Source organism: Vanessa tameamea, chromosome 9, assembly GCF_037043105.1.
Source record: "Vanessa tameamea isolate UH-Manoa-2023 chromosome 9, ilVanTame1 primary haplotype, whole genome shotgun sequence".
In the NCBI taxonomy this organism is placed as follows: domain Eukaryota; kingdom Metazoa; phylum Arthropoda; class Insecta; order Lepidoptera; family Nymphalidae; genus Vanessa; species Vanessa tameamea.
The window spans coordinates 4,023,113-4,044,522 of record NC_087317.1 but is presented as its reverse complement, the minus strand read 5'-3'; the positions used below and the strand labels follow the sequence as shown (position 1 = coordinate 4,044,522).

The following is a 21,410-nucleotide window of genomic DNA, read 5'->3' as shown; positions in this document are numbered from 1 at the left end:
TTCATATTATTTAAAAGTATAAGCCTTTTTAATATTATTTTTCAATTCGAGAAAAAAAAAATAACCAAAGATTTCTTACTTATAATAATGAGTTATCATAAAAACAAAGCCAAAGGATATAAGAATCGACAAACGTTCACACAAATAAATTGCCAATTATTTATGAAATTATTTTTAAGTGACATTTGTTAGAACAGACGAACGTATCGTTTGATCGTCATTCAAAACTCAACATGTACAAAATAAACGTTCACTTTAAACGGTAGCAATAGAATTTCAAACAAGAGTTATAGTTTACAACATACGTGATTATGGGAGCGAGAAGAACATTATTTATTAGAGGCTGCGTTTGAAGCAGTGTACAGTTAAAATCCTAATTGCCTCGTTGCTTAACACCTTTAGGTTATTTTAATGATCTTGAACCTAACACAACTATTATTTTTATAGTTATAATAGGGTTAATGGTGTAATTCATTCTGAGTCGTCGGTCTAGCTAGTATAGCTGTAAATCCCAACGTTCTTATCCCAGGACAGGTCAATTAAGGTTTATAGGTATTTCTGTCATGAAATCCTTCGGGGCAGCGCGGATTAAGGAAATTGCCATTATATCGCAAAGCATATAAACGCGTTCTGCGGTTGATATCTCGACGATTGTATCGGATTGCCGTTCCATTGAACTATGAGAATGAAAAGGGACCACACATTGTATAGACTTTTTATGAGCTTTTATTTAACTTGTAATGTTTGTTTATCAGTTAAGTTAGGTTTGTGCAGGTCAAATCTTTTCACTGTAATTTGAAACATTGGTTCGGGTCTGATGTTAACATATTTTATAGTAAGCATGACCCGATAACCCAGGGTTGGCTCCAGGCGAAGGGACTGAACAGTTAACAGCATAGATATACACAATTGTTTCTATGAATATTTAATTATGATAGCCCGTTCTATGTTTTAATATGACACGACTGCTGCACTCAGGATTCAAACGAGCGAATTCTTAATGAGTTAACAACACAGACAGGAAATTTTGCATTCAAATTCAATTGTGATTATCCGTTCTTAGTATGACTTAGTTCTTCATGTACCTGCTGCACTCTTTTGTCTGTTTAACGAGGGAACTGCTCTCGAGATTTACTGTAAAATTTATTTTTTATATTAAATACAAAAGTTCCGATAGTCAACTTGGGCCAGGACATATTATGTTTTCTCGCGAAAAGATGATCGATTTTATTTACTTCAAAGTTTGTTTTTTTTACAACGCCACACAAACCAACGTTGCTTTTTAAATAATTTTACTATTAATGGTTTTCTTTAATATGCAAATAGCTACGGAAAGATTGTGCGAAATGTAGTTAAGCGGGTATTAGAAATCCTATCGCATGATTTTTTTTTGTCAGAAGAAGACAGCTTCGTTCTAATCTAGACTGTAACACAGTATTAATTCTGTTTTAGACTGCTAAATTTGAGAAATTTGTACTAGAATCGGTGCGAAAACAATCCTATTCTTGACCTGATTTTTGAAATATTTTTGTACTTGTATTTAAGTCTGTCTATTTGTAACGAAGGGTATAATTTAGTGGTATAAAACTTATTATTATTATAAAAGAAACAAAAACATAGGTACCATAAAAAAATAATAAATCATTGCATTTAATTTAGTCAAACAATATATCCTACTAATTTTGTTATTTTTTCGTTATGGCTTACTGAAAAAACTACTAAACCAATGTAAATAAAAATCAGAGGCGGTTTTAATATACATACATTTGTTAGTGTAATGGTACGCAACACATTTTTTTTTTAGCATCATTGGAGCCTTCGTCGCTCTGTCTGCCAAAACTGAATATGTATTTTAAAACCGTTGTTTTAAATACATCAAACTAATTTTATAATTAAATTACGTTTAATTTACCACAACCACGCAAAATTCAATATTCCATTAACATAACTATAGAATTAGCTGCGTCCCGCAGTTTAAATTCTCACTTTAAAATTAGACTACCGTCGTGATAAGCGTGAATTTTATGTTCCTGTATTTCCTTTACTAGTTCGGTATTCTATAATAATTCAATTATATCAGAAGCTGTGTCTCTACATAAAAGATAAATGTTCTCCGACTCTGCGTAGTCAATAAATCCTTCCTAATTCAATTTTACTATAATTGATATTTTTCACTTGAAGATGATAAAAAAGCGTAGAAAAAAATTTAATTGCACTTTATATAATTTATTTTTTATTTATTCCTTCCACAAAGTTCAAAAGTGTTAACACGATGGTATCAGAACAACACGCTCTTCTCTAAACAGTTGAGTGTTAACTGTTTTATCGTGTTAATTAATTGGTGGAAAAGAATAACTACTGATTTTCTCGTCGGTCCTTTTCCGTAGAATTTACATTACAAACTAATGACGATTCAATAGTACTTGTAAAGGGCCTAGTCGAATACATATAATTTGATTTCGACTTTTAATTGTTTATCTTTACAATCTAATGCCGAGAGAGTCGAGATGGCCCAGTGGTAAGAACGCGTGCATCTTAACCGATGATTGCGGGTTCAAACCCAGGGAAGCACCACTGAATTTTCATGTCTCAAAACATCGTGAGGAAACCTGCATGTCTATTTTCAACGAAATTCTGCCACATATGTATCCACCAACCCGCATTGGCGTAGCGTGTTGGAATATGCTCAAACCTTCTCCTCAAAAGGAGAGGAGGCCCAGTGGGAAATTTACAGGCTGTTACTGTGTTACAATTTAATATTACACCCGATGAAGTCGTAATACTAATCTTAAGCTGGAATGATAGATTTTGTATCACAGCTTGAGAGAGAATTTGTCGCAATGATGATAGCGACCAAACTAGTATCTCCAATTCCGACGTCGGACTGAAGTCGTTGATATATCAGATTATCATTAATACAATTCAATATTGCATGGAGCGTTATTAAATATCAAGATGCAACGTCAATGTTAATCTCATCAAAAAGACAAACATGACAACGAATCCGCTGACCCTGTTGCAGCATCCTATCACGAGGTACATCTGAACATGCCAATGAAAGCGCATTATTCAATTTCACAGATTATAAAAGGTTCTGTGACAATCTTGACATTTCAAGTTTCTAGGTCGCTCGAGCGTCCGCGTGTAATTCGCTTCGTGTATGTTAATGTAGGATTGTTTGATTTTGTAAATTCAAACTCAGAGTCTAACTTAACACGCTATTTACATCAAATTATTGAACAAAGTTGACTATAAATACAAATACAACTTTAAAATAATTCATAGTCTCTACTAATATTGTAGGTATATAATGGAATTAATTATTTTATATTTTCGCAGTAACATGCTAAAGAAAAAATGAGCTATTTAAAAAAAATTCTTAGAGGAAAAAGATGTACGAGTACATAACTAATAAAATAGCACAGTACATAGATAGAAAAACGCAACTTATTAAAAAAAAAAAACTATTGTTATGTGTTATCCTTATTAAGAAAAACAAATTTAAGGTGAAAATTAATTTATAGTAGTTGTTAACTTTAATTAAAAATAAAACCTACTAAGTTCCTTTCACCTTATTTACTCCTATTCCCCCGAGCCGTTAGATGGTCTTTTTAGATTGTATTATAAACGAGAAAACGTAAGTAAAAATACCGTAGATTTCAAAGTAAAAGACTATTAATGAATAGAATTATATTTATATGTTAATTCAATAATAGTCGAGCGTTCATAATTGATTGTACCTTTTATATTATTATTTAAGAATACGTTGCTTCATATCTCAGTTTATGAAAAAAAGGCAGTTGGAGCGCGCAGAACATCAAAGTGAAGCAACAAAAGCAAATACAAATTCCCGATAGTGGTGAATGACGCGTATTTTGTTAATACGTCAATAATTAAATTGACAGCACTTTCCAGAACGCTTTTGTTGCTTGTCTATAATGTTCCGCGCGATCCGGCTGTCTTTTATTTTACAATCTGAGTTTCATATACAATGAACTAAAATGTAAATTTATAAGAATTAAAATGTACAATGCTCTTGAATCTTCTGATGTACCCAATTTAACAAAAACACTGGTATTTATGTATGTTATAAATAATTTATGTAGCTTTAACTTTTTTCCAACATAATAAAAATCTTACACTTAACCAAGTGCCTCATCAAAATGCTCTGAATTAATTTCAATGAATTAAAAGTTCAATGTTTGTCATATAAATTCTATAGAAAGACTTGACTAGAAATGTCGACGGCGCCTCAAGCCTGTATCGCTAATAACAAATAAACAAGTTAAAGTATTTTATCGCACTCAGCAGCTGCTGGAGTTTGTGCATTAATATGTTGATTCAAGCGCTGACTGCTTGAATTTATATCCGTGATATTGCTGCTAGGTGGCCCAGGTTATACGGTTTAAGGACTAGGATAGATAAAAGCGGAGCGATTTACTTACTTCTTATGTATAAGTATATATTCTTTATTTCCAATGGGCACAATGGCAAATGTTTAGTATTGCTTGTCAATAAAATAAAAGGGAGGTGGACGATAGCTACCCAAACGGACTTGCATAAAGCCGTCCCACTAAATAAATTTCCGATTATCGTTTCCGTGTACTTTTAAACAGATGCACCTAAAAAGGATCACTCTATGTGATACGAGCACCAAAATATGTTTATATTTAACTTGTTATTTCTCCTCGAAGTAAAGAAGAAGAGTATTATTCCAGAAGTTAAAAAATTGTAAATAAATATGATATTTCAAAACGCTGGTGCTCATCACTATATGCTATCTTAAGTCAAGGCTATTGAAATGTGCTAGTGGCTGCATTCCACCTACACCGCAGTGCATCAGGCCTGCAACTGTTTTTGCCACTCAACCTCTACTACGGTTTCAATTTTCGAAACGAAATATTCATCACTATCATAACGTATAACGGTAAAATACTTTGCAACAATATCTGCTGAGCTATCTTGTTACAAAAACACGATTCACGGTTGTTTTTGTTTATAAAAATATCATATTTTGTAGATTAATATCAATTCGTATGATAATTTTATTGTCTGGTATTTATATTTAATGGGCCACAGGTAAGTTTAAGTATACAATAGTTCTAAAAGAAAAAAATAACCCATCTATAAAATATGGTAAAATATTTATACTTAAAAGTTGACGATTCGGTAACATTTTTATAATTGCTTTTTCATAATAATTATTATTTTTACGTCATCCTATTTATTTGATGTCAACACGGTATGTTTATTTATGTATATAAAGCAAAGGTTTTAGGAGATTCAATGCCGGCCACTTACTTGACTGATCTGGCGTCGATTATGTTCAGAAATAATTTGCTGTGATGGGTTAGTTTTCAAACGAATACTTGAGATATTTTATGTGCTGCAGTGCAATTCTGTAGAAATTCACTTCGTATCTCACTCGACTTACGGCGATAAGCCATTTAGATACGTGTATTCTATAAATTTGATTATTATTGTAGTCAGTGTTGTATATCACATTTCACTCTCGTGTCCTGCAACGAGTTTCGAGTTTCTTCTTACAGGATAATTTTGATATGTGTATGTTTCTTTAACTCGATTTTACGACACTCAAGTAATTGAAAGTGGCTTATTCTATAATTGAAAAATAAAAACGTGGATTGTTTTTATTACATACAATTTAAAAATGGAACATATTTCTTTGAAAAACGCCCATAAATCAAGACCAACGAAGGCAGCGCCTATATGCTTTTTAGGAATAAAAGTGTGATTGATAACTAAGGCAAGAGATGAGAATACGTATATTGCGCGGTTATACCTTAATAGTCCAATGTACATACTTCTTGCAGAGCCTCCCAACTTCAATCGCTGCTAACTTCAGAGCGAACATATTCAATAATAGATCTCACCGCTCCTTTTATTGGTTTACTATAATTCTACTACTCTTTCTACTTACGAATACATTCTTCATTATAACAACACAATGCTATTATTCAATTGGGTTCTATATTTATGTTTAATATCATAACCTTATTTACATTCCACATTGTAGTTGTTCAAACTCGTTTGAGCCTTCATGTATTTCAACCTCGCAGTTCTTATTTTTGAATTATGAGAATGGATGGTAAGGGACATGCTTTGTAATATCATAATATACGGCTGGCTTCGATGAGAGGTACTTATAAACGTTACCTTTAACAAATTATACTTGAGCTGAGTTATAATTCATATTAATGAGAATATAAGTGATTCAGGCGTGGGCTTGAAATAACCAATTAATAACTTTCAATGTGTTTATTTAACATAATTTCTTTAATGCATTTGCATTGATATGCATGATCGGTTTTAAAATATAGCGAATTAGTTTAATCGTATAAACAGCGGTGATTTTTAATTTAAATGGATGTTTCTGAACAGAAATCTTATATATTATTTGGTTATATCAACTGTCGTTTGTTTGCTTGATATTTTTTAGTTGAAGTTAAAGTGTAGTAATTTTTTAAAACAACATATTAAATGATTTTAACAGTTTATTACGAAGATATTTACAATAAAACATCCGTTGTAGTTGTAGTATATAGTAATAATTTCTCTCCATTTGTTTGATTATGATTGAAGATAATTAACAAATGTATATAATAATTTGAAAATATTCTATTTCTTAGCAAACCCTTCCCTCCTTTTAAGGGGAAGGTTAAGAACGTATTCCATTTCTTGGTCCAGTACAGGTAGACTGTATCACTATGTCCACATTTACCTCTAAACATGAGATTAATGTGCTTATAATAAATTTAAAGCACATGAAAACGCGTGATGCTTTTCCGGAATTGAACCCAGTTCTGTTAAGACGACGTCGAAGACTGACGTGTCCCATATACTGAACCATCTCGGCTCAGTCCGTGTACTTAACAAACTGGAAGTATTTCTAGATTATTATAATAATTACGCAACTAACTAGCAATATTTTGTATCGAGCTCACGCAACACCAGTAATTAACAAAATGACATAAATCTTCGTGCGTAAAAAAGAAGTATCTCAACTTATCTTAACAGCCACAATAAAGAACCAGTAATACTGGTACTATCTATACTCAATCAATAGTCTTCGTTCCTAATATAGACATAATTATGTCATAAAATGCCATCATATTTACACTACATACATATACATCATTCCGAAAATGATATTCCGTTACGTTATTTTTACGCGCATTTTTATCTCTGGAATGCCTCTAAGCCGCAGTCAGCTAATAGCTCGCAAGGTTAATAGTCCAATTCGTCTCAGCGTAAGGGAAAAGATTTATGCCGTGAGTTAATGTGCGGTTATGTTTAACCAGCAGACTAAGTCGTTAAAGACAGACCGACTTTTAGCGACGGAGCGCTACTTGTACAGGCAAATTTGCAATCAAATGTTGCATATGTAAACACATATAGACGTCTATGACTATTCTATTCACAACGATTAGAATGAGATGAAATATTTAAAAAAGGAATATATATTTGATAATTGTTTTTTTTATATTAGGAACTAATTAATTTAGTATCAGAGAGGAAAAGACTATATCAAATTACACTTGTAAGATAGAGATGCAAGTTTTTTATGCGAAATGTATGTTTAATAGAATTGAACTGATATATTTTCGCAAGTTAATAATTTAATATCGAAATAAATAAAGTTTCCAATCTACTAATCGATTACCAATGAATCTAGCGTTGGTGCTTGAACTTAGTTCACTTATTTCAGTAATAAAATGCGTCAGGTAGCCTTTCCAACACACAACATGCAATGCAATAAAAGGCTAAAAACATATTTAACTTGTTAAGTTACATGTAACGTAACAAGTAGTCCAGAAGGACATTAAATTAAGGCCGATGGCATATCGATGCATGTTTGTATTTAATTACATATGATTTACTTAATAAAACTCTAACATTTATTTTTATTTATTTATTTTTATTTATTGAAAAAGTTACACCATAAACTTATCACTAAGCACTTAAAATTAATATCTGTGGGTAACATTCAAAGTGTTACGTCTTTAAAGATGTAAACAACATTAACATTGCTTAACTAAACTTAATTTTGAAGAAGTTTTTTAGTTCTTTTGAAGATAAACTTTAGTGATATCCCATAAAGAATTACTTAAAGGATAAAGTAAAGGAAAGAAAATTTATGTATGAGTTAGATTAAATTTTTGTTTTCTTAAATTAGTACGTGGAAGTCAGTATGTATGACTGTAACTTAATGACCTAATAATCTCATTTATAAAAACAAATGGGCGCAAAATATATCATCATTCGATTCGATTCGATTGTAAAATACATCATTCAAAGACAAACATAATAATAGTATCTTTAACGTAAAACGTCAAAAAATCTATACCCACTTTCATTTGATAAAGCTGAAAGCTTTATAGGACCTACCGGTTCGAGCTGAATAATTATTTTGCTTTACATATTCCGTTTATTGATAAATATAGGCAACATCCGAAGGTGTGGCAACGGTAAACGTCAAGCAATCAGGCAAACTGTTCCAATTATTCTTCATATATAAACAAATATGATAAAACTCTTAGCACATTTAATTATATCTCAAGACTTTAAGGCTACGAACGATACCCAAAAATAAAGTAATGATATTTTGCAGATATTAACCGATTTTATATTAAGATACAACTATCTATAAATATAATATTTCACCAATGTACTATAATTTAAACATTTAGATAAGAATTCCTGAAATTAATTTAATTTAATACAGTGTAGTGAAGGATGTGATTTTGTTGCATATTCATTACAATTGTTATGTTAATCCAAAATAATTATATTGAAATTCTCGACACGCCAACAGTCTAAATTTAAAGTGGGTGGAATGGTCACTGGTTAAGGGGAACTATTTGTATTATATTTTATACAAAAAACCTCCTTCGAAAATCTGGTGTAAGTTTTACTTATTGCTAGGAGTTTTTTTCAGTTACAAAAAAAAATCATCTCCTCATCTTTTAGAATAGTTCTGTATTAAATCTAAATCTTAAAATTAATAGAATATGGTGTTTTAAACACAACAACGCAATTCAAACGCTCTCTACTTCGAATTAGTGATAACCTCTAGTTCAAATTTAATTCCCTCAATGCAGCTATAAATATGTCTTTTATAATTAACTTTGTATCGTTTAGATATGGTTCGGTTTAAACTGCAGGAAGTAGATATATTCTGACTATATTTGCTTTTAGTTAAATGGACGACTTCCTTAAACCAGAGAGATAAATCACTGATTTATTTAATGTTGCTCGGTCCACTGAAATATGTCGTTGATATATATTAACATGCTTCAGATTAAATTGTGAGACAAATAGATTTTATCCAAATATCTTTGGTACTTTTTCTCACAGACATACGTATTCACTATAAACTTGCCTTGTATTTTCATTAAAGCTGAAGATCCCGAGTGCCTGATCTTAATCACCGGATTTGGACACAAAATATTATTTTATTTTTCTTTCTTCTCAGTAGTAGCCCAAAGATTAACTATCCCATCAACTGTCCTCGATAATACCGTATCCCTTAAGAAAAACCCGCGTAGACGAAATCGGTACATCATATCATTGCTATAAAAGGATGTAAATCAAATTTCTATATTCAATACGTTACTTTTCAACAAAAAACAAACATTAATTGTAAAAACGTTTCATGTTTCCTGGAAAGTTTAATTTTGTATAATGGCTAACTACTTCTATCAGTTTGGTTGGCAGTCAGTATCAAAATCAGTATCAGAATCAGTAGCCAAAGAGCTTGGCGGTTCTCGCGATTCCCGTCCACTCCCGAATGTTGTGTAGCCAATATTAACCACTGGCATTTATAACTTTATTTTATTTAAGTTGAGTATAACAAACACTTTCATTTTCAATAGCTTCACATACGGTTCAAAATTAATAAAATTATTGGTATTCGATCCGGTTTACACTTTAAAACAACACTGTCGACTTTAAAATCGAAACTATTATTTTAATCATATAATATTAAATTATATTAAATAAATGTTGATCAAAACTCTACATACTACTACTAGAACTGTTGATAAAAATCATATATATTTTTTATATTATTCGATTTTAGTATGGTTGGTATCGTTCGTAGAAAATTTAAATATAAATTTTAATTATTCAAAAGAGGAAGTTATTAATTCACGATTTCCTTAATTGGTGGTTCATTAAACACCAATCATTCGTGCAAGCATGATACTTTTATTAATCAAATACGAATTTACCAATTTAATTTTTCGCTTATAGGACTTGAACAATCATAAGTTTACATTTCTACTAAATATCTGTTTAGATATCTGTGTTTTCATACAAACTAATTCAATTCAACGATGATGCTGATTACAATGCTGATGTACGACGGTAAAACCAAAATTTTAATTTAGTACGTATTTGTATCTGGTGCCAAATTTTCATCCGACAAATGCAGGCTTAAGCACGATGTTTCACCGCTTGACCACTTGCTCGGGTTTGAAACCGTAATCTTCGCTTAATATTCCCGCTTTTTAACTACTAAGGCATCTTAATAAGTATACAATAAGGTATACGAACCAAATGTTAACTACATGTATCGTAACAATTATTCTATATTAAAATTTATGTTGTGTTATTAACTATTTTAAACGGTGGCTTCACCCGCATGTGAGGGAGGAGATGTTAGGTATCATATGTCGTTTTCTGTAACCCTGACAACGTCTATACAAAATTTCACGATGATCGGTTGAGAGGGTAAACAAACAATCTCTTTCACGCATTAACAATAGTTACAATTTTCGAACGGAAACTTCTATCATATTAACACCTCTTTTTAATATGATACAGATAAAAAATGCTTTGAAATAAATGTTTAAGAGTTTCAACGCTGTTTTCTAGGTATCATCCATCATAGCAGTTATAAATTGTTTTTTTTTTTGTATTGCTTGATTAACATAACCGTAGTTCATTAAATTGCGCTTATCTCATTATATTTGTATCGAATGCCAATAAAGAGTCAACGATCCCTTATTATACAGAACGTTATTCAATTATATTACCAGTAATCCCATCTGAAGGTCAAAAAAAACTATATGATGACAGTGATTAGACGTAAAGACTTATATTCGTGTATTTAGATGTTAAATAATTTAATCATTGGTCATTTGAATACTTGTTATGCGTCTATATAGTTTTTTGAGCCTTATTTATTAATGGTTTTGTTATTAGTGTTTATATAATGTGGTAGTCGTTTTATTAATAAATAACTGTTTAGCTTTTTTTTTATTACAAAAATCAATATACGACTGTATAGTTAGCAACTGTCAAGTTTTGTTTGTAAGAATTTGTTGAGTAAGCTTCCGAAAATATCTCACTCCTGGGCAAAGATCTCTCTTATTATGAAGGTATGGTGGTTACATACTTAGCGGCCAGATCTGCAATGGAAATTTCTTCTGATGCATTTAGGTTTCTTACGACAGTTTCCTTTCCTCGCTGTGCCCGAGATGAAAAGAAAAATACAAATTAGCTCAAACAAAGTGTCCTTGATGGGGTTTAAGTCGATTCTTCGATTAAGATAACTCCTCAACTCAACGATCACCAAATAAAGTACCTAGACTGTGACAAACACACATGTAATTTATACAAAAGAGCCATAAACGAGATTCAAAACTTAGATTGACTTAATATTAATTACTATTGTAACGTATCTCATATGTTTTGCGTTCTTGTAAAAGTGATTGAAAACTTATATTATATACTGACTAACGCTGAAGTTGAGCTAACCATAAATATAATACTTGGATTTTAACCGCGATCGTACCCTTTAGTTCCCCGACCTCACGAGTTGTCTGGGAGCTCCGCGCACCGATGTTATAATCTAATAATATCGGAAAAATAAAATCAACTTGTATAACTATGATATGATTTATTTGGCTTAATTTTTTTATACAAATTATCAAAAAAATATACTAAGTAGATTTTTTTTCACTACTCGAAATAAATAAATTTTTGTATTTTGTATTTGTTAATATGTTATTAAATCATTGGCCGCAACCGTGAATATCTTGGCATAGCTTTACGTTGATTTGGCAAAAAATTATAGACGGCGTTTCTCCTTTTATAGTATACAATTGTTTGTTAAAAAATAAGTAGTTTTCTTTCTTTATTTGTTTGTAAAATTGGTTGCTTTAACAGTTAAGTGTAATAAAGTTCTATATATTCAAATTATTATGTGTTGGACTCATCATCATTACGATTTCTCGTAAAAAATTCTAATCACGAGTTTAGAGTATTTGATAGCTTTTAAATCTAATAAAAGAATACAGCCTACATTTTTCCATAATATGTACGTTTTGTGGTAATTTTAGTGGGATCATTAGGCATGTAGACCGCAGACCTATGTGGTTTCTCTCTCCACTCAATTTCCACTAAGCTCGTTATGAAGTCTGCATACATTCATTTTTATAAGCATTATAAAATTTTCTTCATTATAAACACATTTTATTTTTATTTTAACAGTAATTTAATGGTCGTATACAACGCTAGCGTGCGTCATTACTAGATACCATAGGCAGCCACTACCGCAGACATATTTATAAAAAAAAAACTACCCGAGATTTGACTTAAGACTTGAAAGTAAACAATTGACTGAAATATATGTAATCGGCCGAGATAGAAAAAAAGTATCCTTCAAATATTAATTTCATTTAGTCAGAAATAAGTCGAATTAATTGAATGCTACCGAACCCTTTTCAGAACTAATTCGAATATTGTTTTATTTTTTATACAAACAGACCCGACCACGCGTTGCTACGCGGTACGTTGAATTATATTGTACTTAATATGATTCAACGTTTATCCAAAACTCTTTTCTGAAACACGCTGAATATAACGATATAAACTTCACGTCAAAATATTCAGCGATTTCCGTGAAACGCGTTTAAAAAAAAAACGATATATTAATCTATATAGATAAATTTATGTACACAAAAAAAACGTATGATATTCTGCCACGTGTGTATAAATCAACCAGCAATCATTGCACACATAAAGGTTAATAATAGACCGATTTTACATCTCTCGAGCAACCACATTGCATAAATTGTTTACAAATTAACGTAACCATGTTAAGACGTAATGCTAAACAGAACGTATTATTTGTATAGTAATATATAATTTACTAGACGCTAAGCAAAGCTATTTTGTCAACTTTGTATGAGCTGTCAATAAAACGTGCACAATGTATAGAAATTACGCATAACACCATCAAGTTAAAACAGCAATAATATTTGCTGTAAACAGTACATTTGGGTGTCATTTATAATTTTCATGCATTAATTTTTTTTTTTAAACATATTATCATTGCTAATAAATGATCATCAAAATTCTTTTGAATAAATTAAGTTATATCGATTGTATTAATGAAGCAAAAAAAGTCAATCGTTGTGAATGTTCTTGCAGGTCCTTTTAAACCAATTAACGATGGGTATTTTGTAATGTGTGTTTTTTATACGATTCAAACTAGCTTTTCTTTATAGACAACTTTTTTGGTTTATTATATTTAGTTTAATTAAGCGTTTATCATGCCCTTTGCATTATATTATAATTGTTATGTTACTTTTATATGTATATTTTTTTTCATCTTTACTAATAATTTTATGAATGAAAAATTAACTGTGTGTGTGTGTTATGCTATCATTATCACATAATTATCTTTTTTTTATTGATTTTTTCAAACTAAATTGACTTTGATACAATACATCTATACAAACGATAAAGCTTGAATCCCAAGGAGGGGGACTTTTTACTTTTTTTCACTCTTTGACGGGTTAATGTTGGAGATAAGGGGTTGTGTACAAGTTCTTGAAACATTTTTGTCACAAACTGAAATCCACGAAACGGTTCACTTAGTAATAATGTACCTTCATCTTAAATTAATTCTTCAAGTAATATATATGTCGTATTTGAAAATGTATCATTCATATTAAATATTCAATTTTAAACTGCGGATTGTGACCCCCAGTTTAACGTTCACTTGTTACGAAATCAATCATAGCAGTACCTCGTAACCTAACAAATAAAAATGAATACTGAATTTATTTTCATCGTATTGATAGTCGCAAAATATTAAAATTATTTGTTTTTTTTTTGTTATAGGTCATTCCAATGAAAATTCCGTAAAAGTATTCCGTACTTATAATGATCTAACAGAAAATGGTTTCTTATTTATATCGATTAATACAATTTAAAACTCGCTTAGGCTCCTACATATTTCCCTTAGACAGATGCATATAATTTAAATGTACTTATCTATAAAAAGATACTATCGTCCGGTCATATTACAGGGACATCAACTCCTAGTTTATCGCGATGTGTTTTTGCTTGCGACTTTTTAAGTAAGCGATAGTTACTTGTCAGTCAACGGTGTGTGTTTCATTTATCAAGAATATGATATTGCATATGATGGAATGGTTACATTAAATAATATAATAACTAATGGATGAGTGCAATGTTTAATCTATTGATATGTGTGGTTTCAGTGACATTTTATTAAAATAAAACCACCACCCGTCGGTCTGTGGTTTCTGTCATTGCTCTTTACAAATGCTTAGAACTAAATCAAGTGAAGTGTTTATTTTGTTTTTAATTTAAATTTAATTATTTAATATTAAGTGTCTATATAGACACACGATTAAACGGACCAACTTCAATTAGTGTTTATTAATACACTGCGAGCCATAGGACATAAGACATTTTGGTATCCAGGATAAGACCGTTCATAAATATTATGGTCCAATCTAATTTTAACGAACGTAAAGTGCCACGTTGAATTATCGAGAACAGAAATCATCACTGACATTGCTGCAGAGTGAGATAGTTTAAATTTTGAACGCTAGGGATACCAGTTATTATTTTACCAAATATCGACAATTTATCTATACTTAGGTCTAAAAATCGTAATTCAAATGTTTGGCGGCGTAAAAATTCATTCAGCCGTTTGCCTTACTTTAAAAAAAAAAAAACTAGATGTGTTAAAATTATCTGTTGTAAGACGTGATTTTTTTTACATTCCTAATAAATTAAAAACATCGTATAATATGCTCATGTATTTCGAGCACATTACCCTCTAATTTGTGCAATCATGTATTTAACTGGTCCAATTACTGACAAAAACATGTTTTAAAATTTTAATTCGACTATAAGATTAACGAGAGCTATTTCGTTTTTTGTTCATAATTGTGATGGTTTCTTTCAATAGAATTGCAACATTTCGCTTCTACTAAAAATAAAATCTATTTAAAGTATATAAAATAAATGCTTTTATAACGCGTTTTATTTGTGTAAAACACAATGCGGAATATTTTGCCGCTTTAAATATTTTTTTAATATAAGAGGGTAAATATAGTAAGTTATTATCGAGCTAAGAAGAAAAAAATAAACCAAGAGAAAACCTATGACGTTTAAAAAATACGTTTCAACAAATGATATTTTCCTGTTGCGTTTTATGTTCAAAATTCAAACTATATGATATAGGGGATTTTTATAGAACGTTTTTAGAGTATTCATAATACTATATAAAAAAAAAATATCTCAAAAACATATAAATATAATATTTTGTAGATACTAATTGTAACTATTGTATTAAAGTTGAAATATCTTGAAACAATTTAAATATTTAATTGCATTAATTAAATTGAAATATTCAAATTATACCTCAAAGAGCGTAAACCATTATTTAATTAAACTTCAATCGCTACATAAATTATTCAACCGTTAATCATAATAATGTAATATTAACTATATTACTGTATAATGATAACCGTCATGGAGTAAATTCGTCTAGCGCATTCGTAAGTAATGAACGGTCTCTCCGTTCCGTAGTGTCTAACTATAAGACGCTTAAGTAGTATGAAATTGGTTAAGAAATTAATGGGATGTAAAAATCGGTGCTTTAATATATTAATGATAGTAATACACTGTTAATTGTGAGTATCGGGAATGATTTCAATGAACGTACCATTCTGTAATGATTGAAAGTCTTATATTGAAATTATTTTATTACTAGCTTCCGACCGCGGCTTAGTCCACGTGTGAGGGGCGAGAGAGGGAGGTGTTTGGTAAAATGCGTTCTCAACGGAGAACTTTAAATGCGACTGTTTTGGCGTCGGAGAGTACTTAGTAACACGGCCAACTTCCTTACTATGTGCTCTAACTAAGATTAGTCCTGTCAGAACACAACCCACGACCTTAAACGTCAATTCCTTATAATGCTGTACTCATAAAACCTTTGCCTTAAATTCCTTGTTTTCATTGGACAACTCGGGCAGAACGAAATTATACTTTAATGGTATAATTTTAAAGTTTAATATAATATATCTCAAATGCTCATAGTGAATATAATTACGATGGTATTCGTATAAATGGTTCGATCTGTAATCGGTGTTAAGATGATGTTAAGTCAGTAATGAGATATATGATAATAAGTTACGCGATAAACATTATCCTTTTATATAAATAACGATGATTAAACGATCACGAAATATAACGGTGTACATTTTTCTTAAAACTAATTTATTCCCTAGTTTCTGTTTCATTCAAAAATATCCCGCTGAGTTTCTTTCGTCGGTTCTTCTCAGGTCAGAGGTGTTAAATTCCGTACCGGTGGTAGATTTTTGACTATCAATAAGTAAACACTTGTATATTGAATAAAGATTTTTGACTTTGACTTGATTTGTTTTCAATGTTGATAGTAAGATCGATATTAAACTGACAATTATTATCGTTCGATTGGTTCTTACACACTAATACAAATTAGTCTAAGTTGTTATACAAAATTTTTGGTTCGGTTTAATATTTTTATATAAGTATGTAAACCGGTGTTTTGTTTTTTATCTATTAAATATATCTGCGAGGAGATGATAAGTATAAAGCACAAATTTGTCTATTCTATCTTGAACACCTTCCTCCGATCTCATAGTCCAATAGGGATTAGAAATTCTATAGGAGATTTCTGAGGTACGGCCAACGTCATAACATCAGATCGCTCAATTCAGAATAACTCCTACTCTAAACTCCTACGAGAGGAGCAAGTTTTTTTGTCCCAGATGCAAGTACGTTTTTTTATCCTTCTATTTTGTTTTTGGTATCGTAATTAATAACTAAATGTCATAAAAGATCAGCGCAGCTCTCGAAACTTGCTCAAATTTCACAAACATATGCAAGACCCAATATGCTTCTGGCTTGAGTCTCATTACTCCCAGTGACTTCAACAATTAACTCTTTTAAAAATAAATCATATTCAAAAGCTTCATGTAAAATTACCTTAAGATTCCGCAAAGTAGAAACCAATCCATTAAGTTAAAACAAATAGATACAAATCACCTTTCAAATAGTCTACGGGAGTCAAGATATAAAAAATGTCTAGCAGTAATAATGCGTTTATCTTTAGGTTTGTTTTGTAACTGACGTTCCCTATGAATCGATTAACACTCCATACGACCGCCTTGTAATTAATCTTGGTCTTGTTAAGCTTTGAAAAATAGTGCTCGGTAAGATTTCTTATGTAGGTATAAAATATTATGGCTTCTAACGCATTAGCCCTGAAGCTGTTAACGTTTTATGTTATTTTTGCTTTCATATTGAGAAATGCGTATAATAAACACTCGTCAAACGTTTTTAATTATGTTATTTGTTTTGCGATTCCATTATCAAAGATATAGACTCAAATATTTTGTTTCTCTTTTCAGATAAATCAAGATGGAATACTCAATGCTGTTGTCAGTGCTCATACTTATCGTCGCATTATACCAAGTTGAAAGTGCACCCTCGAGAAGATCAAGAGCCGCTTTAATACCCGCAGACGAGACGACTTCAGAACGAGAGAGCAAACTTGAAGATAAATTTAAGGATGGAACAACACCAGTGCCAGAACCGACAAACAGAAGAAACAAGGCTCTTAAACTATTTGGAGGCTATTTCCCATCCTACTTATCGTCAGGTCTCGATTATGCGGAAGATGATGATGATGACGTCACTTTCTCAGTAAATGATGATCATTTCGACGACGACGATTTATCTCGGACCATTCCTTCGAAGCGTCGTCAACAGAACAAGAAAAAAAATGGTAGTGGTAGCACCTTCCCGAATGATAACCTAAATTCACTTCAATACGATAATTCACCTATCTTTTACATCAGATTACCCCCAACCCCATATATGTTTGTACCAGGCTTAGGTTATGTTTCTCAGCCTCCTTCCCTCGGACCAGCTATGCCACCAATGATGCCTCAGGGAGTTCCTCAACAAGTTGCCGATCCGTTTATCAACTTGCCATTAGACTTTGTATCTAACGGCAAACCAACGGGCGTTTATCAATGGAGCGGCGCTTCAGGTTATCCAGGAGGGCCTGTCGATCCTTTCGGATACGGACCATCCCAACCTGTCATGCCGCCAGTATCTCGTCCGAGTTACAATGCGCCATCATACTCGAAACCAAAACCACAATCAGTTTCAAACAATTCAAAGGTCACCAATCTTAAAGGACCATACGTTTTTAACGGAAAACCCAACGATAGTGTTTACGTTCTTAGGAACACCTACAACTCAATATATTCAGATGCTCTACAAAACTTCTATCCTTAATCATTTATCGTATCAATAGGAAATAATAATGACTCGTATCGAGTCGTAATATGCTTAGACATTTTCTAAACGTCATTAAACAATATCCACCCATTTCTTTGTAATACTATACAGTTATAATAACATGTGATCATTAATATACAGCTTAATAATTGATATTTAAAACTGCTCATTAGCATTATTTTTTTTAGAACAAGGTTTTTTAGGTTTTTTTTCTTTTTGGTATATTTGATGTCTAACATTTTTCCTCTCGTTTGCAATCTGTGGGAATGATTTCGTGAAACGGAACGAAACGAACGAAATTGTGTATCAGGAAGCCCGGGAATCGTGGTATTTGATTTGACCAACGAGCGTGTGTGGTTCTATAGTTCGTTGTCACATGGTATCCACTAACTTACCGAGAGGATACTACTAATGTTGCTATTACCAACATGATATATCATATGTTACACGTTATGTATGACTACTGTAAGTTTCACTCGCTTTGGTTTATTGTTTTTCATTTCATTCTAAGCACCTGTTTATTAATAAAATTAAATACATATTTTAATCGAATACATTTTGTCTTATCAAATCTTACTTAGTACACAAATAATACGTAAATTATAGATATAAAGTAATAGTAATATGAAATTATTAATTAAATGTTAATAAAAATACTAATATTATTCGATTCCTTAACTCAATTATGTCAGCATTACTGGATTATAAAAATAGTTTCCGTCATCTATTTAAAATTATTGCTCTAAAAATAAAATACCATTCGAACAGACAAAACAATCGTTTTGATATCCATATAATATTTAAAAATAAATAAGTAGTACTTATTAAGCCAATAAAACCTATAATATACATAAATTTAATATCAAGATTGAATAGTTGAAATTGTAAGCTTACAAAAAGTATCTGTATTAATAAATTTCTTTATAATATTGGTTTTAAATATTCAATAAAATTTCGTGTCTTTTAAAAAAGTATTTATTACAAAATCTAAATCATAAATCATAACGTTTATGATTAATATAATTTTAGAATAATATATTTTTATTTATTTAGTGGCTTATGATTAGGTTTTTTAAAATTAATCACAAGACTTTGTAGCCTACAATTTAGTCAAGCTAGTGTTTTAAAATAGCAATTTTTAAAAGAACTTAAGATGTATTTATTTTTTAATTTAATTTATTTCTTAGAATTTAAGTACAATTTTTAAATGGGAAACGATCCGTCCGATAATTATTAACGAGGTATATAATTATTACGATTAAGTATAATTTCAGTGTGATCATAGTGATTAAATTGTCGAAAGGAAGCCTTAATTATAAGAACAAAATGTAAAAAAAATTAAGTATTTAAATATTTTTGCATGAAAAGTCTCAAATTAAATTGCAATCGAGTTTTGTAACGTTATTATATTATATTTTTAAGTTATATTATTAATATTATACTTATTCCGTCCAATAAGAATAAGAACTTCTTGAACGATAAATAAAAAAAAAAACAGCTGTTCTTAATCTATGCCCAAATTCCAAATTGTTTTATACATAAAAATTTAAAAAAATAACATAGCATGGTTGGAATTTGCAATTGTAACAGATATTTAATTTTTATGTTAAGTTAAAACGCATAATAAAATACTCGTCTAATATTAGTATCTAAATAATAAAATTATATTTTTTTAAATAAAGGCTCAGTATATTTTGATAAGTCTTGTATGTTTCTAGTATCAAGTAGAATTAAGATAGTAACAAATATTTTTATGCTTAATTATTAAAATTCTTATTTAAATAAAAATAAAACGAATATTAATCATTGTTTTATTTTAATCCCTACAATTAGAATATACTATAGTATAATATTATAATTACTGCATGTATGTACACTGCTATAGGTGTAAGATGGTTAACCTGTACCTTTCTGCCTTGTATAATGGTTGTTTAATTATTTCCCATATTGTTCAAGTTAAAAACCACAGACTATATATGATATGATTTTCCATAAAAAATTACAAGCTTTTCTAAGTCGTCGCTATAAAAATATAGCACAATAAAATATTGGCATTGTAAGAACTATTACATCTCTTACATCATCAGTGCGGCACTAACCTTGAGTACTAAGATGTTATGATCGATGATCATAACATCTTAGTACACTAGCTCACTCACCATCTACTGGCTCAACCACCAATCTTTGTTGTTGCCACCAATCGGAACAAAAACAATATAAATTACTGTTTGGCGGTAGAATTGTATATTGAGCGTAGGTTCAGGCTTGCAGAAAGCTCCTACAAAGAAGAAAACAAGGTCGAGGTAACAAATTATATTCTAATTTTACCAATTAATAAATTTAAATCTTATTCTTATTAATAGTAAAAATGTAATGGTTAATTTAGCGCAGTGATTCCCAAAGTGGTCCAGGTGGACCCCTAGGGGTCCACGGGAGACTTGCTGGGGGTCTACGTAGGCGTGAATAAAAAATGGGGGTCCATAAGATGTTAATGGGGGCCCACGAAAATTTATCTGCTTTTGATAGTAAAGAGCAAAAATGTAAGCATAGTTTTTATAAGGGCCTACCTACATTGTTTTAAGTACCTAACTAAGCAGATAATATTTTAATAAAGCAAGCGACTGTTACTTGTCCAAACTTGCGTATTCGATATTACGTACAATTTCGTGTACAGACTTGCAAAGCACTATCCGCCCGACAATGCTTAATGCTTGTTGAGACATGAACTTGATCACCACTATAAATACTTGATGCCTGCCTACCTT

General features: G+C 30.8%; 2 protein-coding genes across 3 annotated transcripts in view; both read left to right on the top strand.

The window, feature by feature from the left end:
• LOC113394189 (mitochondrial glycine transporter-like) overlaps nucleotides 1–14,663 on the top strand; it is a 132,727-nt gene extending 118,064 nt beyond the window's left edge. Inside the window, exon 7 of the mRNA XM_064215789.1 lies at nucleotides 14,639–14,663. The gene's annotated coding sequence lies outside the window, so the exon portion shown is untranslated. The remainder of the gene's footprint in view (nucleotides 1–14,638) is intronic.
• Nucleotides 1–19,258, top strand: part of LOC113394195 (uncharacterized) — a 104,756-nt gene extending 85,498 nt beyond the window's left edge. The window contains exon 3 of one of the 2 annotated variants that reach the window (XM_064215790.1): nucleotides 17,748–19,258. In XM_064215790.1, coding sequence (XP_064071860.1) covers nucleotides 17,758–18,642 — 885 coding nt within the window. In that variant the 5' untranslated portion in view covers nucleotides 17,748–17,757 and the 3' untranslated portion in view covers nucleotides 18,643–19,258. The remainder of the gene's footprint in view (nucleotides 1–17,747) is intronic. The other variant, XM_026631421.2, reaches the window with a different exon arrangement.
• Nucleotides 19,259–21,410: the final 2,152 nt, after the last annotated feature.